Raw genomic sequence first — 25,125 nt, 5'->3', positions numbered from 1 at the left:
CCTCTAATCTGGTTTGGCAAACCTGCGAGTCCAGCGGCGTGCCTGGGAATCGTACTCCTTCCGGTTCTCCTTGTACATGGCAGCGTGATCGGGCATCAGGGCATCATCTACATTGGGATCTGTCATAATGGATATAATGCATAATAATAATGCTGCCACTGTTATGGCTGGTGTCCATTCAGATTGCAAAATATCCATACATATCTCTCCACCCAGCGCAATGTTGCAATGAAATACGGGTGTAAGAAACTTAACCTCGGGCGGTTTAAACGGATATTCCTCATCAAAGTTGATTTCTAGATCAAATATCCCGCCCTCATAGGGAGTATTAGGTGGACCATCAATGGTGGCCCTCCAACGAAATATATCCTTCTCGTCAACATCGATGCGGCGGCAACCTTCGGGCGCTTCTGTCCAAAACTTGTTAAGTTCACACTGAATCCTTTGTACAGCTACGCTGTCTGTGGATCGCCTTAAAGAACGGGGTCGAGTGAGGTCCTGAAAACGGGATGACATCAATGGAGTTCTTGGAGTTCCTGGGGGGACTGCGGTTGCGTTTTCTGAAGCCTCGCCGGTTAGAGGCGGGATCTGGTCCCGGGTAGGCTGGTTTTCCGGTTGTACTAGTGACTCACTAACAATATGGGAGGATCTGGGCGTTCCTAAGACCATCGCAGCTTCCCTAGCATCCCCTAGCTTCTGGTAGCCATGACTCAGAGGAGGAGAAGCACTTCCTGGTGGCTGTAGCTTATTTAGTGTTGTCATGTCTTAGTTTTCTGCCGAATTCTTAGTGTTTTAGTTGTAGTATTCGGTGTAGCTTTAGTTATTTGTATAGACTTTCAGTTTTTATGTCGAGTAGAGTGTTGAGTTGGAGCGATTGACAGAAAAGTCACAACTTGTAAGATTAAGTGTTTTAAACCATTTTCATACGAATTAAACAAAGGTAGTTTTCGCACACTGCTGTTCAACTACTTTTATTGTTCAACACCTTAAATAAACTGTTTCAAGGTATTGTTTTATTATCACTTTATCGATAATTGAAGCCTTATGGGCTTATAAATCATTAATATATTATATAAATTACACACAACATTTAAATCAATTTTATACAATTAAAGTAAAATCAATACCTGTTTCCCTCTGTAGTACTTACTTTTAGTTTTATTTTACTTTCCAACCAAAAATGTATTTTTTAAATAAAAAGACCGTTTCGTTTTTTGTTTAAATTTTTGTAAATGGTTTTTATTAAATCTCTAAAATGTATTTGCAGTTGGTTGTGTTGTTGTTTCGCTTTGCTTCTGTCTCGAATACATTTGATCTGTCCTTTGTCCTCGTTACTCGTTACTTGTAACTCGTTACTCGTCACTCCGTCAGTCTGTCTAGCTGTCCTTGTCTTTTGTTAACATTTATGAACTCATTACTCGCTATAAATTCAAAGAGTTTTCTTTTACTCGCTATACACGCACACACACGAAAAAAAAAGATTGATTAGGACTAAGTGTCTATAATTATATATATATATTATTATTATTCATACAAAAAAAAAGGGTTTTATTAAATTCTTTCTAAAAAATTTGAACACTAATTACGCTTGATTTAAATTTATATATGTTTATATAGTACAGATTTAGTTGCATTGCCATTTATAAGTTGTTTTTTTTTTGTGGGTTATGTTTTCTTTTTGATTATCTTAATTACTGTTTTTTTGTTTGTTTTATTTTTTAATATGTACAAAATTTTCCTTTAGGTGTAGAAAAAAAAAAAAAAACAAAAAATGCTTGTGTCTAGATCTAGATTTTATAAGTATTATCAACTTTAGTGCAGTGAATAATGGAGACCTCTAAGTACTTGACAAATGACGTTGAGATAATATACTCTAAATGCTACTAAAAAATATATAATAGTAATCCAAAGAACATTATCTTGGGGCCAGCTGTCAGGTCTGTCTATATATAGTATATATAAAGAGTTAACCCCTGACTAAGTGGGCATATAGCTCTTGAGCTACATTTGTTGGTTTTGCTTTCTTTACCTTTTGTTTTTATTACTAGTTTAATATATATATTTATATTTTTAGTGGGGTATATCCCCGCTAGCCTATGTACAGGAATGGACTCGATGAGGAATCGTTGAAAACTATCTTATTAATTTTTTTTTGTTGTTGTTGGGGTTTTTTGTTTTGTATATAATTTATAGTGTGTTTTGGCTTTGGCTTCTAATGCAGAGCTGCTCCTAGATGCAGCCCTGTTTTACAGTATATGTTGCCTCGCTATCTCTCTCTTTCTGCTCTCTCTTTACTCCCTCTTTTTGCTCTCTTTTTTGCTCGCCCCCTTCTCTTTCTATTTCTATATCTCTCTCTGTTTTATTGCACCAAGGGGATCCCTGTGCGATCCACCTATTCGAGTGGCTCCAGGCCCCTGAAGATCCCAGCTCCACACACCACCAGATCCTCTCCTCTAACAATATTAGGGCCACCAGGCCCTCTGGGCATGTGGATGGGCATGTCCATGGGCATGGGCATGGGCGTGGGCATGTAATCCGGCGGCTGCAGCCGCTGCATGCTGATAGGCAGCCGCTCCATTCAAGGCCACCAAATGATGGGCAGCCGCTGCATTCTGCATGGCCGTGGCCGTGGCCGAGACACAGTCGGGACCCAGCTTGGAGCCATCACCCAAGCAGGGTTTCCCATTCCTCACCAGCACTGGAACGGCAACGCGACGCGGTGATGGCAGGGCAGATGGATGATGCGGATGTGTGGCATGTCCGTGCAACAGGCCCGGATGTCCCTCGTAACCCTTCTCGTTCTGGGCCCTCTTCGTCTTGTAGCGATGATTCTGGAACCAGATCTTCACCTGTGTCGGCGTCAATCGTATCACACTCGCCAAATGCTCTCGCTCCGGCGCACTTAGATACCTCTGCTGGCGGAATCTTCGCTCCAGCTCATAGGTCTGGGCCTTGGTGAAGAGCACTCGGCGCTTTCGCTTCTTGTTGGGCAGACCATCGGGACCGGTGCCACCGCCGCCGCCACTGCCATCGGCATCGTCCACATCATCGATGTCCTCTTCGATGCCATCCTCGTTGAGGCTATCGTCATGGCCACTGCTGGTTCCACCACCTCCATTCATGCCTTCGTGCTTCAAACTATTGTTGTTGTTGTTATTATTCGTGGTATTATTGTTATTGTTGTGCAGAGCATGCGCCGCCGAGGGTCCACTGCCACCAGAGGAGCCACCATGGAGAGTGTGGCTATTGAGGGCATCGCCCACCGAAAGGGCATCACTGTCCGCCGATCGGCTATAGCTTTTGTAATCCCCGGAAAGAGCAGGTGAGGTCTGGCAATTGGAGCCAATGTAGGTGTAGGAGACCTCTGAGGTCACTGGCGAGGTGCTATCAGGACTGGCTGGCTGTTGAGTGCCTGAGAAAGGATAATAGAGAAAAGAGGTTTCAAGTTAGAGAAATAGTATAACACATCTCCATAAATCCATTTAAGGACTCCCTTTAGCCATCAATTCTTGTTTTCAAAAACGTAGAGACAAAAGGACTCTCGCTAGCTGGGAATTTGTCAGCAATTGAAATGCCTTTTTGGCCATAAATTAATGCAGTGCCACACCCCTAAACTATAGGAACAACAACCCGAACTATAGAGAACTATATACCTCACCCTCGACCTGAATGATCGAGCAGAAATTCAGGATCCGCAAAAAATAAAGGGGAAGTGGAATCAGGGAGGCAATTGGATTAGGCGCGACATGAGGCTGTGGTCGCTGCCAGATGTATAGCCTATACATCAGATATTTATATATATATATAATGGTATATACATGGCAATGACAAATCAACCCCTATGCGGATATGGCTCTGCCTAATAACCTCAATTAGGGAGGTATTCCCTTGTCTACCTGGCAGGATTTCTCTCTCTCTGTCTACTTCGTGAACGATCTCCTGCTGACTGATGACTGCTGACCTTCGGGGCCTGTACTAAACCAGAGAAACCAGGATGCTAATGGAGGGCAACACAAAAGCCAAACCTCAAAATGCATCAATGGCAGTCACAGTTTCCGATCTCTTCCGGTCTTCCGTCGCCCACTTTGCAAGGATATTTTCCATTGCAAAATTGGGATTTGTGATCTTTGATTTATCGACGGGCGTGGACTGATGTCCTGTTTCCTGGGGCGGGATCGGGGCAACCACAAAAGCATTTAGGATGGGGAAATTATTTGGCCTTTTGTTTAGTTGATAAGTCAAAATAATTCTAGGTATAACAACCATTTAAACGACTTAAAAGGTATACAATATAGTTAAACAGAATCCTAGAATGTGTAATTCTCAAAGATATATATTTAAAATTCTATAAAATCGATATATTGGTTTATTTCACGATCCAATTTCATTGGCAAAACCAAAGCCATTAGCGAGTTCTCAAGAACGATTAGGCAACACCTGCTTTTCCCTTACAAGTTCTGGCCCATTGACTAAACAAAAAAAACAGCTAATGCTCATCCATTAGTTCCTCTTACTCCTTGCCCTTCTCTGAGTCGGATTCCAACTCCAATACCCTTCGCCTTCACCATGACAACTCAACAAATTAATAACTTAATATAATCAAAACGACGCCTCCTCGACTCCTTCACAGCTGTGAAAATTCCCAAAAAAAAAAGAAAGAAAGAAAGCGAAAAGAGCGCTCAGGAAAACCAGCAATTATAATTTGTAGCTAAACAAAAAAAAAGGGAATAATGAAAAAACAGTGGAGAGAGGAGCGACGAATAAAAAAAGGACGAGGCGGAAGTGCGTGCCATAAATTTCCAGGACGAGAAATGTTTGGGCCGCAACAACAAGGAGCGATCGAAACGAGCAAAAAAGGACACACAAGAGCAGCAGCTAATCCTCAAGTGTGAAGCGCATACAAACTATTAGTCAAGATTATATAGAGAGAGGGGAAGTCCCGAGTCCAGAGTCCTCATCCCCAACCCCCTTGAAAAAAAAAGGACCCAGTGAGAGACTCATTTCGATCCGCAGTTAACTGCCAATGAATGAGAAGGAGGAAAGCAAGGAGGTGGAGGTTGCCTTTGGGTGTGGGCCAGGATCAGGACTCTTGCAGTCACTCCCTGTAACAGCACCTGAACCTTGAATGCAAACACAGCTGCCTCATCGCTCGACTGACCGAATAACTGCGGCAATTACGAAACAATATCCTAGCCAGTTAATCGTTCAGGATTCTACAAGGATCTTTAGTTGCTTTAGCTTTTATACCACTCACCATATAGCTCATTCTCCTTGATCCATGCACTCCTCCCCGTATGCTGGAGCATGGTCTGGGTTATGTGATGATACGAGGACATCTCATCCCCAAAGCTTCCAGCAAAATTCTTGGGCAAATTGGGCAGGTACTGACCGGCGGCCACGGCAGCAGCAGCGGCGGCATTATGGCTGGCCAGCAGATGAGCCGCCGCCTGGGCATGGCTATCGCCTCCTCCTCCTCCTCCTCCACTGCCACCGCTCTGGTGATGATGATGACTCAGCGGCAAGGCTGGTACCGTCTGTTGATGCGGATGCGAGTGCTGCTGGTGGAGATGTGGATGCGTGTGCGGGTGTGGATGCTGGGGATGCGGATGCGGCAGTTGCTGGCTATGCGGATGATGGTGCTCGGTGGTATGATGATCCGAACCCGCCGAGCTGGAGCCCGCGGCTCCAGTGCCACTGCTCTGATCTTCGGATCCACCGGAACCCGCCGCCGCCGGTGTGGGTGACAGAGCCGAGGGTCCGCCGTGTCCATGTCCTCCATGATGACCATGTCCATTGGTGGACTCACTCAGATCGCTGCCATGCTGCTGCTGCTGCTGCTGCTGCTGATGCGCTGCAGCGGCTGCCGCAGCGGCGGCATTCTTAAGCTCGGATCCTTCCAGATTTAGGATGTCCGATATGTGGAAGCCAGAGCGTTGCGATGAGGGCACCTTGGCATCGAAGAGGCTGCAAATAGGTTAAAGAAAGGGGATTATTAGGCGGTTGTCTTGGATTTTTAGAGAGTTTTATATGATTTTTATAAGGATTTTTTTAGACATCTTACAAGAATTTCTATTGATTCGTAAAAATAATCATAGATTTTTTAAGATATTCATAGATATTATAAAATTGTATGAGATTTTTTAAAAGATTTTTATAGATTTTGTTTTAGCTTTGTATAGAATGTAATGGATTTTGTTGAGATTCTCTAAGATTTCTTTAGATTTTTAAGTTCTTTAAAATTTTTTTTAAGATTTTGATAGATTTTTTACGAATTTTCCTTAAGAGTGGGTTCTAAAAAGGTTTTCTTACTCAAGTCCTGCCATGAATTTGTTCTTTTCCAATTGCATTTTATCCGGATAAATATTTATAAATCTACTGCTTTTTAAGTTCTGAACTTCTTACTTATATGATATAGAATGTAATATGACACAAAAAGATAACTAATACTTTAAGTGAACAACCTACTTGATTTACCTAAGAATTTATAAATATATAGAACATATGAATACTATATATTAAATATAAAATATATAAAATAATTTTTATTAGATATTTCTGTATGAAATTTGCTTAACATGTTAGTTTTAGGCATCAAACAATATAGAAAATGAATTAAAAATGTATTAAAGTTTAAACTCAGAGCTAATATAAATTTTTCCATAAATCAATATTTCAAAAACTCATAACTAAGCCAAAAATTCATTAATTTCAATTCAGAAAGCGGTTCCATGTCAGTTTTTAATAAAGTAATAATTCTGCATACTCTATTTAAAATTTAAAAATATTTAAAATTGTTCAAATTTTTGTCAGTTTAACAATGCTAAATTTACAAAAAAAATTAAAAAAAAATCGAAGCAAATGTTTTCCTGCCAAACATGTCTAGATCAATTCGGCTGTTAATGCCAATCAAGAATATATATGATTTATAGGGTCGGAAATTATTCCTTCATAAAGTTAGAAACTTCTGATAAAAATTAAAATCCCATTTTTGGCCCGAAATTATCATTATTTTTATATTATAATTTATAGACAAATCAAGATTTAAAAAATGCATAACACAAGAAAAAATGCATTAATTTTAATTCGGAAAGCTGTTCTGTGCTAGTTTTTATAAGATTAACAAATCTGCATACTAAATTTTTAAGTTTTACAAAATTAAAATTTTGTCAATTTTCTAAATTTTAACAATATAAAATTTAATGATAAAAATTTGACAAAAAAATCGAAAAAAATATATTTTCTACCAAACATATCTAGATCGATTCGGCTATTTATGCTGATCAAGAATATATATGGTTTATAGGGTCGGAAATGATTCCTTCATGAGTTATTAAAATTATTAAAGCCTGCAAGGGTAAAAAAAATTTTAACACATATTTTTTATATTTAGTAATCTTTCAATTTATATTTTATATATTAATTTTAAATTTACACCTTTTAAAATCTCTCTTCTAAGATCAATTATAAGTTTGCTCCCCAATCCTTTTTGAATTACAAATGATTAATGACAAATGATGAATAATCAAAGGTATTTGCCGGTTGTAAGAGAGAAGCAAAATGAGTAAAAGATTCATCTTGAAATGAATTGATAGGAAATCCTGGTTGTATTCCAGCATTTCATGCTCATTGCAACTACATCCGGTCCTGTGTCGAGATCTTATGAATGGCCGGAAGGTGCGACAAAGGACCAAAAGAAGTTCAGCAGCAGCAGCACAAGGATTGCAAAGATCCTACGATCTATGTACCTGAGCTACCTGCCGCAGTCTGACTTTCACACTTGCCCCAGGAGGTGACGGGGGATATAGCAATATACAATACATATATATAGTGCATCTAAGCAGATCTAGCTGGAGAAAAGAAGAGTATCCTGCAGGACTCTGGCTTAACTTCGATTAAGTGCAAGCAAATCGCTAGATTATTGACACCTAGTCGGTACCGTTGGCCAGATTTGATTTTCCACTAATACCATCAACAATTAAAACATAGCAGCTACCTGCTCGGGTCAGGACACAGGACACAGGACACTGGTCACAGGTCACAGGTCTCTTTAGGTTCGGCAGGTCGAAACAGGTCCTGCCACATGTTGGCGCAAGTTCGCCTACCTTTGCAGTGCTCGTCTGCTTCCGGTTTTTCCATCTTGAGTTTTTCCCAAACCGCGCGAAATTCCCACGCCAAAGAAAACATAGATAAAGAGAGAGAGAGGGAGAAGGATAGCGGGCATTCCCCGGTTGTCCTGTGCAAGGGAATTCCCTTCTGCCAGACAGTGTGACGACGCCAGACCAGGACTCGGGACCTCTGTTCTGTTGCACACATGTTCCCGCCGCCTTGGGCTTTCCACTGGCAACGGGAATTTCTAAGCCAGGATTTCCCAATTTCCCCGTTGGGCCAGCCAACCTTGAGTACTTGCTCATCCCATCTTGCATGGGGAATTACGTCCTGTTGTCCTGCTGCAATCCTGCTGCATCCCATGGTGTCTGGTATTTCACATTTGCCCGTGCCTCGCCGGGATTTGGTCCACTGGCCTCCGAGGAGCTGGTGGGATTAGCCGGACAAGTCCATTAGCTGGACGGGAGATTGGCAAATGGGATCGAGATCCCGGGGCATAGCTAGGGTGTGATTTTCAGTCAGAGCTTAACCGTGGGCAAACTTATAGCTTAGGGGGATTTCTTTTTTTTTTTTGAAGGCAGGATAATAGATTTAAATCTAAATCTTCAATCTTCAATAATTCCTTGACTGGTATTAATTGGAATTATTATTTGTATTGATGAGTATATATTTACTTCGATCTTGTTTTACATTTTGAAGACAATTTGGGTATTAATTGGCTGAGAACAGCCATTAAAAAGTTATTAATTTAAATGTTTGTTAAAATAAGAAAGATCGATGAGATCAATATGGAAAAAAGAGGTATTTTTCAAGAATTTTTCGTCAACAAAATGATAAATCTATAACATTTAGGAGTTGTATTTTTTGGGAAAAATAGAAATTTGCAAATAATTTTAATGAATTTTCTAGATATATTCAAAGTAAAGTATAAAGTAAGAAAAGGGTTAGATCTATTTGACATCTTCACTCGGATATTTTGGAGTATCCAAATCAATATTATATTTATAATCGTTTAAGTTCAGGATTTTATAAATACATTAATTTTAAAGGGAGATATTATTAGATTATGGAGATTGCTTTAGAAGACATATGTGGCTTACTTCCTTCTAGGGTTTAAAAGAACTTCAAAGTTTCCTAAGCTCCAGAGATTCAAACCAATCTGAGAGATATAAACCCCATAACCCCTTCTTTATAGCTAGGAATAAGTTAAGTTAATCCTACGATCTACAGGATATAAGATCTATCCAACTATTAGATATAACCTCATCATAACCAAGCTCTAAGATGTATCCAATATTCTATCAACATATACCCATCGTAGCAAGTTATATAAGATATATATTAAACATATATCTTAAAACCAGGTTTATCCCATAACCAATTTGAGAGATATAATCTCCATAGCCCCTTCTATATAACTTGGAATAAGTTAAGTTATCCCACCATCTACATAATATAATAAGATCTATCCAACTATAAGATACTTATCATACCCAATATTTTATCACCATATACCCATCGTAACAAGTTATATAAGATATATATTTAGCATATATCTTACTTTCCATCGTCACCAAGTGCTTACCCGGGTAGAGCGTTTCTTAGGGCCGCCGGATAGAAGGCGGCTGGCAGAAGGGCGTGGCTCCAAGGCGGCAACAGGATGGGTGACCAGGGCAGGAAGGGGGCAGCAGCTGCGGCAGCCACAGCCGCCGATGATGGAACCATTAGGCTGCTCATGCTATGGAGACCGGGAAAGCCGCTAAAGGCAGCCGCTCCCGTCGGGATGCGGAGCTGCTCCGGCGCCAAGCCACTCGCACTGGAGCTGGTATTTGTGGGCACGGTGGTGCTGGCGGTGCTAAAGATCCTGGCGGATCTCTCGCGCTCTCGCTCTCGCTCCCTTTCTCGCTCCCTTTCCCGCTCCCTGTCATGATCCCGTGTCCTCTCATGATCCCGATTCCTTTCCCGCTCCATGGAGGGCGTGGATGTCCTTAGGGGCCGCTTGGGCGTCGAGGGTGTGGCCGGTGAGGCGGGACTGACGGTGATGCCGCTCTGCGGTGATGCTGGCAGGCTACCAGCGCTGCCCAAGCCACTGCTATTGTCCCGCTCCCGTTCCCGCTCCCGCTCGCGCTCCCTCTCGCTGCGCTTTGTGGGCGTACGCTCCAAGGATACCGCTCCGGAGCTGGCTACCACAGAGCCCAGACCCGAGGTGGTCATCTCTACCGGTGAGGGGGATCCGTTGCCGTCGCCTCCGCTGGGTGAGGATCCGTTTGATTTGCGACGCTGCGGCGCGGGCGGCGGCGTGGTGGACGGACTTTTGCGTTTCTCCGCCACTTTGACAATCGGGGGGGTTCTTTTTAGCACGGCAAAAAAAATTGATAGTATAGGGATATATATATATATATATGTAGTGGGGAGGGACACTGGTACACTAGATAATGGCACTGTGAACGACCGGAGGAACGAACGAGCGATGTTAATATATATCCTGGCTGGTGTCCGTATCGCGATCGAGCTCGGAGCGCACTCTAAACATTCCAAACTGAAGTGTCATCAACAACTAACGAGGCATCAAGAACTCGACACGAGTCCAAGTCCGACTTCGAGTCGAGTTGAGTCCCGGCGGCCAACGGCAGAGCGGCAGCACGCTTTTCGGGGTGTCTCAACTCTACTCGCTATATTCTATATATATATTCGACTATATGCCATTATGTGCTGCTGTATGCTGCCATTGGGTGTATATACACACAGGCAGAGTGACTGTGGAGAGACTCTCGCGAGCTAAGTGGCTTCTCATGTCCTTTTCAACAAGGATACACAAGGATATAGCCACGAATGTGAGTGGCCCAATTCAACCACCTTTTGAAGTGAGAAAGAGAAAGAGAGTGAGAGCAAGAGCGAGAGCTAAGCGAGTGTCCTGCCGGCATCTCCCTCTGGCATACACAGACACCAAGTTCTCTAGCACTTGCTCTCTCTCTCTCTCTTTCTCTCGCTGTCGCTTTCTCTACTCGCTCTCGAGTGGCACTTGAGCGAGAGAGATGAGAGCCTCCAGCAGCAGCTCCTTCCTTTGGCATACCCGGGCATTATTCCCATTCCATATTCCATTTTCCATGGCACCCTCACTCGTCGTCTCCCTCTGGCGCACTTGATGCTGTCAACGAGCACCGTGTCCATTATATTGTATTTATCATTATCAGCTGTACTATGCTTTGCTACTTGCGTCTTCTTGTCCCTGTTTATGTCTCCGATATGATATCATCGAAGGCTGAGAGCAGAGAGAGAGAGAGGTATGCATGTTACATACATTATCCTATTGAGTGGAATGGGCGATAAGGAAGACTTAAAGGAGGATTAACACCGATGGCAATTAGAGATAGAATTCAGTAAACCCAAAATATATAGATAAGAATGTGGTCAAAATAATATACAAGTAATCCTGTCATTCAGCTAGGTGGGGATTTATTTTAAGGACATCCATAGGAAAAAAGGAGCCTTTCTCCTGGGGTTTCTCCGAAAAATTAAGGTTTAAACTAAGCCGTCAAGTTATTTTTAAAAGCTTGGTCTAAAAATTGATTTAAAAACATAAATATCTCAGATAAAAGGGGATATAGTAAGTATTGAAAAACAATGAAAATAATTTATATAATAATAATATTCTAATTTTACATTTTAGAAGAAGTGAAAAAGCTTTTATTTTTAAGTATTTTATATTTAACAAACTTCTATATATTACAAATTATTATTATTTTATTAGGTTTTTATATATAAAGACTATTTTTATATTTCTAAGATTAATATTTTTATATATAAAGACGATTCTTATATAACTTCTAATTTTAATTTGTAATTGTATAGACTTTATAACAAAATCGATGTTTTTCAGGACAAGGATTCGGCGAAAACTCAAATATGAAACAAGAAAAACCAAAGTTACGGATTTAAATACGATATATATGGATTTAATGGATATAAAAACATGTGAGTTTAACTTTTTCTAATACATTTTCTTATTTTCAACATATATTCTTATATATTATTCCAAATATCTCAGAAAACTAAAGTTTAGACTGGGGGTTTCAGAATATTAATATTAAGTTGTTTTAAATTAACTTTCCTACGGATTTTCTTGAGTTCTCTTTATGAAAACTCACTAAAACCAACTCTAAATATCACATATATTTTTTTATCATTTATTTAAAGTAACACACAAGTTACCTACCTATCTAGTTTTATGATATCATGTCATGTTCTTAGCTGTTTTATGGAAATGCTATATGCCTTGCGTGTAACGCAACTGTTATGGAGAGCACTTGGCCGCTAAAGTAGAGTCCTTATATACAAGGATTTGCTTCGTCCCCCCTTTTGTATATATGTATATATGTGTATGGATAAATAAGCCCATTTGAATTTCGATTTCATAAGCTAACCCATGATTAGCTCAGAGATCCTTCACATGCCGATACATGCTCTGTCTGTGTGTGTCTCCTCATGTCCTTTTTAAGGACACACCCCGAAATGAAGCGAACCGAATGAAATATAGCAAAGTACATAATCAACACGAACATTAAGGGGGCGTCGTTGCTCTTGTTGTTGGGGCAATTGAAATGGCGCCTTACATGCCGTGTTTTGGGGGAATATCTTTAGTATATATATATATATATATTGAGTAGTACATGGAGGGTCCTCTTGCAGAGGTCCTTTCTTCCGGGTTCCCATGGAAAGTGGGCACTCCATTGTCGCTCATGAGGCTTCACACATGGAAATGGGAATGTGGAAAAGGGTATGAGAGAAAGTGGGAAGGTTAGGATTGTGGAAAGAAAGAAAGAAAGAATGTGGAAGTAAAGAAGTGTGTGGAAGGGGACTGTGGAAAGGAGACTTAAGGAAGGAGACTGTGGAAGTAAAGTACCGTGGAATGGGGAATGTGGAAGTAAAGTACCGTGGAATGAGGAATGTGGAAGTAAAGCACCGTGGAAAGGAGACTCCACTAAAGCACCGTGGAAGTAGTCAAGGGAAGTGGGAATAGGAAAGTGCTAAGGGGAAGGGGAAACACTCCATTCTAGTCGCTCTGCCGGCGACGTCAACGTCACTCTGCCCGCTGCCGCTGCCGCTGCCGCTGGTGGGCGCGTCATGGCCGCTCGCTCTCCACCAATCAGCATTGCGTGCGAGCAGGAGAGCTATAGCCAGCGAGAGGGCGACATGCGCATATTATGTGGGAAATTTCCTACGAAAAGTCCTTTCGCTAGGGCAAGTGGGAACTGGGAAATTCCCTAGCACTGCGCACGCCCATTTTCCATTGGTGTCTCGCATGTATGTGTCTGTGTGCGTTTTCCATTGTTATGGGCTTAATGATGATGTTGCATTTAATAAACAGCAACAATAACAAAGTAAAAAGTAGTTTAGCTTCCGCAGGAAGTTTAAGTATCTCACACACACGCACACACACAACTACACACACCAAATTCAATTGAATTCAAAAATTCTCGCACAAAAACCCGTTTGTTTTTATTGTCTTCGACTCGCTTTTATTTGTGTGTTTTTATTATTTTCAGTTTTTCTACTTTCAGTTTTCAGTTTCATTCATTTATTTATTTTTGCCGCCTGTTTTTCTGTTTTTCTATGTTTTGTGCCGCACTTCAAACTACTTTGTTTGTGTTTATATGTGAGAGTCCTTCGAGTCCTTTGGCGACGAGGAGTCCTACTTATCCTTTCATTTCGGAGTTTATTTTTATTTGTTGGAGTTTAGTTCTCAATTGATATTGGATTTGCATAGCAATGAGAGCGAGGGATCAATGAGATAGAAAGATATTATTATTATTTTTATGAGGGAGAAAAAAATAATTAACACGATGAGATATAGCTACGGTTCCTTTAAGCCGTGAAAAGTGATAAATAACAACAAACAATTAATAAAACATATTATAATCAATATAATCAAAGAAAATATTCTTTATTATATATATATTATTATAATATTTTTTTATGAATTAATTAAAATTTCTGTGTTTATATAATGCTATTTTTATACCCTTCTAGGGTATTATAACTTTTGTGAGAAGCTTGTAACTCATAAAGAAGCCATTTCCGACCCTATAAATTATATATATTCTTGATCAGCATGAACAGCCGAATCGATCTAGCTATGTTTGGGAGAAACAAAAAATTTCGAATTAATTTTCGATATTTTATGACTACTTTTTATATTTTCAAGTTGTGAAAATTTGACAAATTTTGAACATTCTTGAATTTTAAAACTTAATATGCAGATTTGTTAACCCTTTAAAAACTAGCACAGAACAGCTTACCAAATTAAAATTGATGCATTTTTTTTACTAAGTTATGAATTTTTTAAACTTTGATTTATAGAATAAATTGCATATAAAAATATCAATAAATATCGATACAAAGAATGGTAATATAATTTCAGTCAGAAGCTTGTAAATCATAAAGGAGCCATTTCCGACCCTATAAATCATATATATTCTTGATCAGCATTAAAAGGCGAATTGATCTAGACATGTTCGAAGGAACTTAAAAAAAAATTTTTTTTTTTAATTTTTTTTCTGTGAAATTTTTCATTTTGCAAATTGTCAAAAATTGATAAAATTTTAAGTTTTGTGAAATTTTATTTTGAGTATGCAGATTTATTAATCTAACAAAAACTAGCAGAGAACAGCTTTCCGAACTAAGATTGATGCATTTTTGGCTTAGTTATGACATTTGAAAGAATTTGATTTACTCCTATAAATTAGCATATAAAAATATAGACTTAATATACCTAGAAGACTAAAATGTATATTGATTGAAAAAATTAATAATTTCTATTGAAAACTATTTATTTAAATTAAATTAGTATTTACTTACATTGAGAACATATTTATTTATTAAAAAAATGTCATCTTTTAAGGTGAAGTGCAGTAAGAATATATTAAAAGTTTAGAAATACTGCCTAACGTCAAGTAAAGTTATTTTAAAATGTACATCTTCATAGTTTTCAATTGTAACAAGTTAAAACAAAACCTAATAAAATATATACAAAATATTTAAAGATCATAAGTCAATATAAAACTCTTTGGAATTATAATAAACTTAAGGAAAACATTCATCGTTGGAATTATAAGAACCATTCGAAATCAAGAGGCAATTTTAGCATAAACAACTAAAGCTAGTAAATATTCAAATATTTAATCTTAATTTAATAATAGTTAGCTGCTAATTGTTTCCTTATTAACTTAACCCATAAATCCAATTAAAAAATCCCTTAAACGCTACAAAAAATTCCTCCACCACTTTGAGAAAGCCTCTATAGAGCGGCGCAATGTCATGGCCCTCGTGTTTGCCATCGAGGACTCTCTTCAGGATCAGGACACGAATCCTACGCAGCTGTCTGCAATGCGATTTGAAGTGTGACAATGCATCCGCATCCGTCAGATACACTCACACATATACAAGCCATTTAGCATTCGAAATACGAATGCAATAAACTATGTTGAATGTCACAGATATATATATATATATATATATACAATATGGTCCTTGTTAATCGCAGGCAAACCGCGCTACAAGCCCCCTTCCATATATCCTTGATGACAATAACAACCCCAATTAAACGCCTCGCCAGGCGTAAAAAATCGAGGTGTGTGCTGGGCCGAAAAGGTGTTTGCTTAGTTTTGGATTCCTATTCCGATTCGGATACAGACTCAGATTCAGATACAATTAGGCGGCCATGTTGCAGCAGCCTCAAGCAGCGTGCCACCATTTCCCATTCCCATTTCCATTCCCATTCATTCACTCTCATTCATTTATACTCATTCCCTCCTCACTCAATGCTCGTTTGCCGCTCCCTTGTCCCTTCACCATTGTCATCCATTTTAATTTACCTTCCGGTTCTCCGGCATAAAAGGGAATACTTTTGACCCTCTCCTAACCAGATCCCTAACTGTGCTCCCTACTCCACACTCAATTGACGGCCATGACAATTTTCGGGGCTCCGATTCGATGCGCGGAAGTGATTTACAAAAAAACAAAATATATAGAAACTACAAGACAAAAAAACAATTTTAGTGTGTTAAACTCAGTTTCCACAAGGGAATTTACTACACTCAAGAGAAAAATGGGTTCATTTGAGTAGAATTTAAGTAGATTTTTGGTTGATTTTTAGTTGATTTTTCAGTTGGTCATGAATTAGGTTTTAAGTAGAGTTTAAAGTAAATTTTTAGTACATTTTTAGTACATTTTAGTACATTTTTAGTACATTTTTAGTACATATTAAGTAGATTTTTCGTGGATTTTAGGTAGATTATTTGAAGTACATTCTTAAGAAATTTTCATATATATTCAATAATTTATTTATTTAAAATTGTGAATACAGGAATAAACTTTAATTTAAAATCAAGTTCATCTATGGATATATGAATAAGTTAGTGACATTATCAAACTAGATCTTTAGAAAGAAAAGGAGTCGCTTTTCTTTTAATTTCTTTACCTTACAATCAGATGTTTCCCCACAATATATAAGTTTAATCCAATGAAAACCTTCTTAAAGCTTTTCAAACTCATTTCTTTAATTTTAATCTTAAAAATTTCTTTCTAAAATAAAAACCACAATAAAATTCACATAAGGAATCCCAGTAATTATTCTCCAAGTGTAACTTGTAGTATTTCCCTGACGGAAATGCCTCATTCACCTATGATATTGTCCTCTCCATCTTCAGTCTTATAGACATACCCATACCCATTCCCCTTACACATTCCCCCATCCCGTTCTCAATCTAATTGATCTTCAGGGGTTTTGTCCTCTGGTCAGTTGTTTCTGGCGTGATCTTGTCTAGTAGCTTCGTTCTCCCCTGTCCCATTGATTCCGGCGGCAATTTGTTTGCTCTATTGCAAAAAATAATATACATTATGTAAGGGTATGGTTATGGGTCCTGGACAAGAAAAGAAGGCGTTGCCTTCGGCGCAGGACAAAAGTCAAAGAGGATCTTCAAATACAGCTGGCAAATGTTTGGGTTTCCTTTTTCCCGATGGGTTTTCCGCTTTTTTTTTTTGGGGTGGTGGTGGCACACAGAAGACCCCTAAAATATATATATAAAAGATTTGCATTGCAGAAGTCAATCCCAAGTCGATTTTATGATCAGCCTGAGAGCCATCGATCAGTGGCTTAAGTCAGCTTAGAGGAAAGTCATTATCCTTTAGATGTCTTGAAGATGGGATAGCCTTGAAGGGGTTTTTATAAATAGAATGTTTCGCTAAAAAGGTAGCAAATGTTTATAAAGAAATATGCATGGCCTAGTATTAGTTGATAATTAATTATTAAGATATTAAATCTCTTCTCAAGCTCCCAACTATCCATCAGTTCAATTAATCAGCTTATTGATCATTGAAAGGACTTTACAATTATAAGGAAAAACAGACAACTGACAAATCGAATGCAAAACGCTTGGTGAGGAGAGCTATCGAGATAAATTGCTTCCTACTTTCGGTGCCATTCATCCCTTTTTTGTGTCCTGCGGATGCGGAAATCTCTACTAAAGAGAGATAGATAGAGAGAGAGAGAGAGGTGGGATAATTCACTCGCTCATTGACTAATAAAAAAGGATGAGAGGCGAGAGCAAGCATCCCGCCATTGTATCTGTATCTTTTGCCATGGGTGTATCTGGGCAGCTGTAGAGTAGCGCCCCGTAACTTGACAAATGGGTTTTTCCTTCGAGCACCTTTCTATCAGTATTTTTTTTGAGGCCCACTGTGTGTCCCACTGTGCGGTGTCCAGTGTCCTTTGGTCAGTTGTTGAACTTCCTCTGCACACTTCCTACTTCCTTTAGCGACAACGGGGGGCCCCGGCTAGAGATACATTCGCAATTTATTCCAAATGCCAAGGCAATTCCAGCTTCAATTGCCATATTTTCATGAATGGCTCAGCATGTGAAATGGTCATTTCAATGCCTCCATTGTCTTGCCTCCTAATTTCATTTATTTTAAGGTTTTTTCCGAACATCACCTTGCCCAGTTGTGGTGGTCATTGTGCAGGGGATCGATGCCAGATTCTGGTACTGTAGGATCTGTGGAGATCTCTTTGATATTTTTTATAAATATTTAAAGAAGGTTCTTATATATTGTTATAGGTAGCTTTAATAAAAAGATCTTCTTTACAGGGGTTTTGAAACTGTTTTTAAATGAGTTAAGATACAAGGATCTACAAACTTTTCTAGCTTTTCTATTAGGTATCTTTCTATTTTCGTATACTTTTTATAAATATTATTGGTAAATAACTTTATTAAAAAGATATCCTTATACCTTAAAAGATTATAGATCAGGTTATTAGAAGGTTGATTAGTGTCATATAAATTCTAGAAATATCTTAAGTTCAAGAATAGTTACTGTAGATATCTCACACTAAACTGACAACTATTTAGATACATAAACTACTTTTTACATAATAGAATTTTATAAGAAATATCTTCTATCTTCAGAGTTTTGGGGGATATTTTAATGGAGTGTTAAGTCCTATAAATATATTGAGTGCAAGGCAAAAGTATCTACAGCTATTATATCTACCAGCTATTGTATCTGCCCATGGCATGTATCTTTCTATTGCACAGATCTCGTGTTGCATTCGAAATGTGCCAAAAAAGAACTTGAGGAACCCTGTGACACTTCAGGCAATCACATGCTTCATTATAGGCCCATCAAGAGGGCGGGGAATCCCCCAAAAAATGTCGCGAATGCAAATTTCATTGTGTTATTTTCGCATTCGCATTTCACATCCGCATATCAAGGATATGCAATGCTATGCGATGGATGCATGCAATCCTGAATGACAATAACCTGGCTGACAAACTGGCATTAAATGTCACAAAGTCACGCGCAGTTTGCAGTTTGCAGCAAATGCAACAAAATTGTGAAATGTATCAATTTCTGGCCGTTGTTTTTCCCTTTTTAGATTTTTTTTCCTGACATGCAGCAGGGACCTCCTCTCTTATATATTTTTTATTACTTTACTTTATACATATATAAATATATATATCTATATATGTATAGATTCTTCCACCGATTCTGCTGGCAAGTGGCCGTCGCTTTGACAGCGCCGTTTAAGCGAGTCTGATATCCGAACGGGAAAAAAAAACTTATGGAAAAGGTGAAAAACTTTCCTTTTATTTGGCGGGTGACAGTTTCCTGAGCGAGAAGACATGGCAGTCGGGAAAAGGAGGGAAAAACGGGGGGCAGTCAGAGTTGTCGAGCATGGAAACACACATAAAAAGTGCAGGTAAATTACACGTAATTAAGCTCAATTTTGAGGAATTTGCACCACGAAAAAAGGGTAAAAAAATATATAAAGTTCAAGGTTTGAAGGGGGGTTTTCTATTGCAGGATATAAATTAATAAATAAACGTACTAAACTATATAAAAATGCCAATAACAATATAAGGAAGTAAATATTTAGAAACTTCAATTAAAATAAGGTTTACTTTAAGTTTAACTATTAACATTTATAGTTATTTAAACATTTGTTGAATAAGTACTTAAAGTAGTCTGTGCTTGATGTTATTTATTTTTAAAATTCAAAATCAATTTCTTTAACAGCTTATTATTTGTAGAATATTAAATTACTTTTTTAGACATCTATTTATTTAAAAATATAAGGTTAAATCCTGTTAACTTAATTAATTTTTAAATAATAATCAGTAAAATCAGAAGTTTTATTTTAAAACCTTTTTATAAATTTGATTGGTGTTTATTACACCTATTATGTATTTTTATTACTAAGCATTTTAAACTTGATTCAAAGGCTTTATTTAGATAAAATTAATCGATTTGATTAATAACCTGACAACCCTGCTACTGAGCCAGGACTTGACATTAATATTTGAGAAATACAAATCGAAAATAAGAAGAGAATACAAAAAAATGCCAAAGAAACATAAACACAAATTATCGCAAAGTGAGGGTCGCAAATTGAACGCATTTAGAGGAATCCCCTTAGAGCATAGACGACTAACCAAAGACCCTTACCTATAAATAAATATTATTATATAATATAGATTAATAGTGAATACTAAACATTAATTGAACTTATTAAAATATAAGTTCTTAAGACCTCTAAGTTGACAGTAATAAATTATAAGTACAATTAAATGTTGATAGAAATTCGTTGAAGTCCCATTGGCTCTGACTTGCCATATAAATGCTACTTATGATTTTTTTAAACCTTTCAGTTAAGTGTATTAAATATTAATATAATTAATATTATATGAGATTATAGGGATTACAAATTCGGCTTTATTCAACTGAGACTCTGACTTTTTCGAATTTTTTCCTGCGGCTCGGTCTTTGTTTACTTCCTGGCTCATCGGTCGTCGTCGCGGACATGTGCACACATTCCCAGGCATTTGAAGCTTTCGACTTTTGATGGCCCCTTTTTTTTTCCCCCTGTACTTTTCTTGCTTTTTTTTACCAGTCTATATGTTTTTTTTTTATTTATTTATTTATTTTTTTTTTTGGCTCTTCTGGAGTACGTTCAACTTGAGTGATTGCGTTTGGGGACTGCGTTCAAATGAAATTATTTTTTCGAACTTCATATTTCAGGGCTCTTTGGTTTTTGGGGAGACAAGTGTAGCCTAGCGTGTCCGCGTTCCGTTGTCCTTCAGCTTTGTTTTGTTATTATTATTATTATTTTTTTTTTCTTTTTCCAAAAGGACTCTTCTTTTATAGGGATTTTTTTTGTATGTTTTTCTATAGGTATTAAAAACCAAATTAATTTTAACAGAGATTAACTGTCTTGAAAGTAAAGTAAAATATAACATTTACTTTTCTAATAGTCTTCAAAAATACATTTTTTCACTTTACAAAATTAATTTTTGCTTTTAACACGTAGAGAAAATAATTTCGAGAAACCGAAGTATATAGCCCCCTGCAGTTTTCAATTGAATTATAGGATCGTATCGGAAATAAATCATAGCTAAGCTTAAAACATTCACTATTTTTGAGTCGATATTTTTAAATGACAATTTTGAAGACAAATCAAAGTCTAAAAATCTCATAACTAAGCCAAAAAAGCATTAATTTCAATTCGGAAAGCTGCCCTATGTTAGTTTTGATTAGATTAATAAATCTGCATACTCAATTCCATGTTTTACAATATTTGAAAATTTTCCAAATTTTGTCATCTTAACAATGCAAAATTTTCACCAAAATTTTTGAAAAAAAGTCGAAAAAAAATTTTACCTGTCGGACATGGCTAGATCGATTCGGCTGTTAATGCTGATAATGAATATATATGATTTATAGGGTAGGAAATGGCTCCTTTAGACGTTAGAAGCTTCTGACTAAAATTAAAATACCATTTTTGGCCCGAAATGTATCATTATTTTTATATTATAATTTTTTAGCCAAATCTAAGTTTAAAAAATTCATAACTCAGCCAAAAATGCATTAATTTCAATTCGGAAAGTTGTTCTGTGCTAGTTTTTATAAGATTAACAAATCAGCGTACTGCATTTTTAAGTTTTACAAAATTCAAATTTTGACAATTTTCTAGATTTTAATTTATAAAATTAAACGATAAAAATTTGACCAAAAATCAGAAAAATATATTTTCCCCCAAACATGTCTAGATCGATTCGTCTTTTAATGCTGATCAAGAATATATAAGCTTTATAGGGTCGCAAATGACTCCTTCACTGTGTTATATGAAATGAAATGAAATGAAAATGAAACTCCCTTTGAATTATATTTATTTGAATATCCTTCATTTTGGCAACACTATCACCGCGTATAGAGGGAAAATTGCTAACACAGACACACACAGGTCCCAGTTCGAGTTCCCTGCGAGCTGGAGGAAAACCCAACCTGCCATATGGAGCAAAGACAACTGGAAGGGAAATCCCGACATTCCGAGATTGAAAATAGGGACAAAGATGACAGAGAAGAGCTCTGAAGAGATGTAAAGGTGGGCGAGGAGCGTGTGAGATCCATCAATGAACCGTCGGACATGACATAAAGCGCAAATAAATGGAATTGGTTTTATTTGGCAAACAGCATTATCCCAGATTATCCGAGGGTTCGATGCAACGATTATGGACAAACCCAATTAAACCCAATTTTTGCCTGTCGCCGTGGAGAGGGAAACCAACCTCAACATCTCTCTCTCTCTCACTCTCTCTGTCTGTGATTTTCCAAGCGATTTCACTAAACATGTGTTTTGGTTTTTCAAAAACCCCGCCGATGGAAAAGGTGACAAAGTGGAAATAATGCGCATTGTTGGCACTCGGCTTGGGTTTTCTCTCTGGTCTCTGGTCTCTGAGCTATGGTCCCTGGTCCCTGGACTCAGGACTATAGTTTTTGGTGTATTTCGTGCACCTTTTTGCCTCGGCTTACCTCCAGTCACCAGTCACTCGGATCCATTCCCGGATCCCATTCACAATGCCGTAACATTGGCTTAGGAGTGTGCGAAAATCAGGGGCTTAAATCTCAGCATTTCGATCCGGTTCGGTAGCCAAAATACAAATTTCATTATGTTATGCCATTAAATGTTAATACGCCCGAGCAGCCCCTAAGGCTGAGACACGAACCTGATCCTTAGCCAGCGGCTTGTGGTGTTTTCTTAGCTGATTTTAAATCAAATTGTTTTTAATTGCCTCATCGATTTCCAGGAAATATTGTGACACTTATTCACTTCAAGGTGTGTGCGTGTGTGTGGGAAGAAGGTGTGTGCAGGATCACAGATCACCTGCAGCACAACAACATCAATGGGAGAAAGGTTAGGAATAGGCTTGAGGTTTGGTAATAGAAATACCCAGGTTTTAGCCAAGCCATAAAGAGAGATTTTTGGTTGATAGTTATTATAAATTCCCAAGGAAATTGGTAATAATTTCTATATTTTAAGGAAACTATGTTTATCGATTTTTCATCAGTTTAGAATTGCTTGTTCCAGAATAAATTAAATAAAATGAAACTGATTAAAAAACCATTATATTTTCATTTGTATATATTGATTCGATATAAAAATATTTATTCATTATAAAAAGATGTGAATATTTATTAAACAAAGATTTATTTCCCAGTTTCCATAATGTAATCCATTTCCCGACGCGTAATTTTCACCTCTTTAACCTGAATTTGCAGACTCATTCTGCCATTCAAGTCCACAAAAACAACCGAAAAAATTCAAACGATTGTGAATGAAAGATTGCGAACTGCCAATGGACAGATTCATGTACTTGAGGGCTCCCCGAAAAAAAAACAACGAATAAATGGCTATGTGACCCATTGACTGATAACACCAGTTAATGAATGAATGTTTGAATGTTCTTCGAGTGATCTGGTTGAAGGGTGGAAAATTTAATGGCTCTTAAATCTCTTAGTTGCGAAGCCACTTCTAATAAAAGTTCACCAAATAGTTGATCAACGACTAACCAAGTATACGTATTACCTACGTCATTTAACAAATACAAATGGACTTGTGTTTCCATAAATCAAAGATTATCTAAAATTTTAGCGTTATCTTTTAATGAATGTCAAAAAGTAAGAGGAAAAAATATGAAAACTCTTCCTTTTAAACTGACTTTCAGAAGATTATATGAAAGTCGAAGTTTCTTTTTATATAAATATTAAAGGAAATAATATTGAAATAATTTCTGCAATTTTTGATATATATTTACATAAGATTTTTTTATGAAATTTTAACAAATGTTCGAATGATCAAATTAAGAACAGTATCTCAAAGTTTTGTTGAAAATTTCTAGGGACAGTTCAAGTATATCTTAACAGAGAAATATATAATCAGGGAAAATTTTGGTATATTTTCCATTATATCTTCCCATACTTGTGCATAAATATTTGTATTTATTTCGGCACAAAAAATTGTTTAACTAAAAGTATTTAATAATATGTATGAGGTTCCTTTTTGCAATCATAAATTAAATTGATAATAACATATATATGTGTATTGAAACAAGGTGTAAGTAAGATTTTTGTTGCAGAATTTTAGTGTATAAAAAACACTAGTGCTTTTGTAGAGCTTCTTTTTCCTTAAGGGCTCATATATCTTTCATATTTTAATAGCTTTGAATACACATCAAATCTCATGTATTTAGGTAATATTCCATTGTGTATCCTTGTGTAATTCCTCGTCTCCTTTTTATGGACCAATTAAGTCCACCCTTTGCTTATCCTTATTTCCCTTTCCCCCCAGTATGGTTTTCCTCCCTTGACATAATTATTATTACACTGACAACTGAGTGACTTGGCTCATTTGCCGACGGTTCTACCAAAACTGGCAATTTATTTTGGATGGATGCCGGCCGGATATCGGGGATTCCGGGACTCGGCCCTCCGGTTTACGGTTGCTCCGTTCTCCGTTCTCCGGATTTCGGTTGCAACTATGTAAAAGGACACTGACTCGGGGCTGTGTGTGTGTACTTACTCGTAGACATGCTTGTTGTACTCGTAATCCGGCTGCATGCAAAAATCCTGTTGGTACACGTTGTTCGTGTAATAGCTGCAATCCTCGTAGTAACCGCAATTCGGATTATAATTGCTCATAATTAAGGCTCTCGCGTGCGGAAAAGTCGAGGAAAATTTGGTCGAAAAACAGCAAAAAAATAGATATATATATAATATCGAATATATATATATTTGTATATCGTCGCGATGGTTCACATTTAATGAATTATTATTATATTTGTTGAGTTGAGCTCGCGACGGAAAAGGAATTATTTGCACTCGAATTGGTTTTTAATGCTCGATCACTTTTTAATTGATATGTACACCGCTGTACATGTGATTTATGGGCGATTATTAGTCACATTTTCCGATATATATATTGCACAATGGTTATATATATATATATATTCCTTATAACGATTGGATTGGATGTTTTTTGGGGATCGGTTAAGTATCAAAATCGGGAGTTGTGGCAGGCGTAGCGCGCGCTTTTTGACTGCCGCCTTTCGTCGATTTCAATAAGCCATAAAAGCGTCGACGGCTAAATAATAAAAAAAAAAACAATCTGTCCGACGAAAGAGAGAG

General features: G+C 37.6%; 1 protein-coding gene across 2 annotated transcripts; it reads right to left on the bottom strand.

Moving 5' to 3' along the window:
- Positions 1–1,210: 1,210 nt before the first annotated feature.
- vnd (ventral nervous system defective) lies at positions 1,211–24,824 on the bottom strand. Of its 2 annotated transcripts, none has more exons than XM_020947273.2 (3): positions 24,521–24,824; positions 5,255–5,964; positions 1,211–3,412 (listed from the first exon to the last, which is right to left on the bottom strand). In XM_020947273.2, the coding sequence occupies exons 1-3, from the start codon at positions 24,637–24,639 to the stop codon at positions 2,463–2,465; spliced, it is 1,779 nt and encodes a 592-aa protein (XP_020802932.2). In that variant the 5' UTR covers positions 24,640–24,824; the 3' UTR covers positions 1,211–2,462. The 2 variants fall into 2 exon arrangements, with proteins under 2 accessions (XP_020802932.2, XP_020802933.2); XM_020947274.2 differs by lacking the exon at positions 24,521–24,824 and adding an exon at positions 6,310–6,466.
- Positions 24,825–25,125: the final 301 nt, after the last annotated feature.

Source organism: Drosophila serrata, unplaced genomic scaffold, assembly GCF_035046125.1.
Source record: "Drosophila serrata isolate PLE 108 unplaced genomic scaffold, ASM3504612v1 contig_190, whole genome shotgun sequence".
NCBI lineage: Eukaryota > Metazoa > Arthropoda > Insecta > Diptera > Drosophilidae > Drosophila > Drosophila serrata.
The sequence above is the reverse complement of the archived record's forward strand: the minus strand, read 5'-3'. Positions and strand labels throughout refer to the sequence as shown.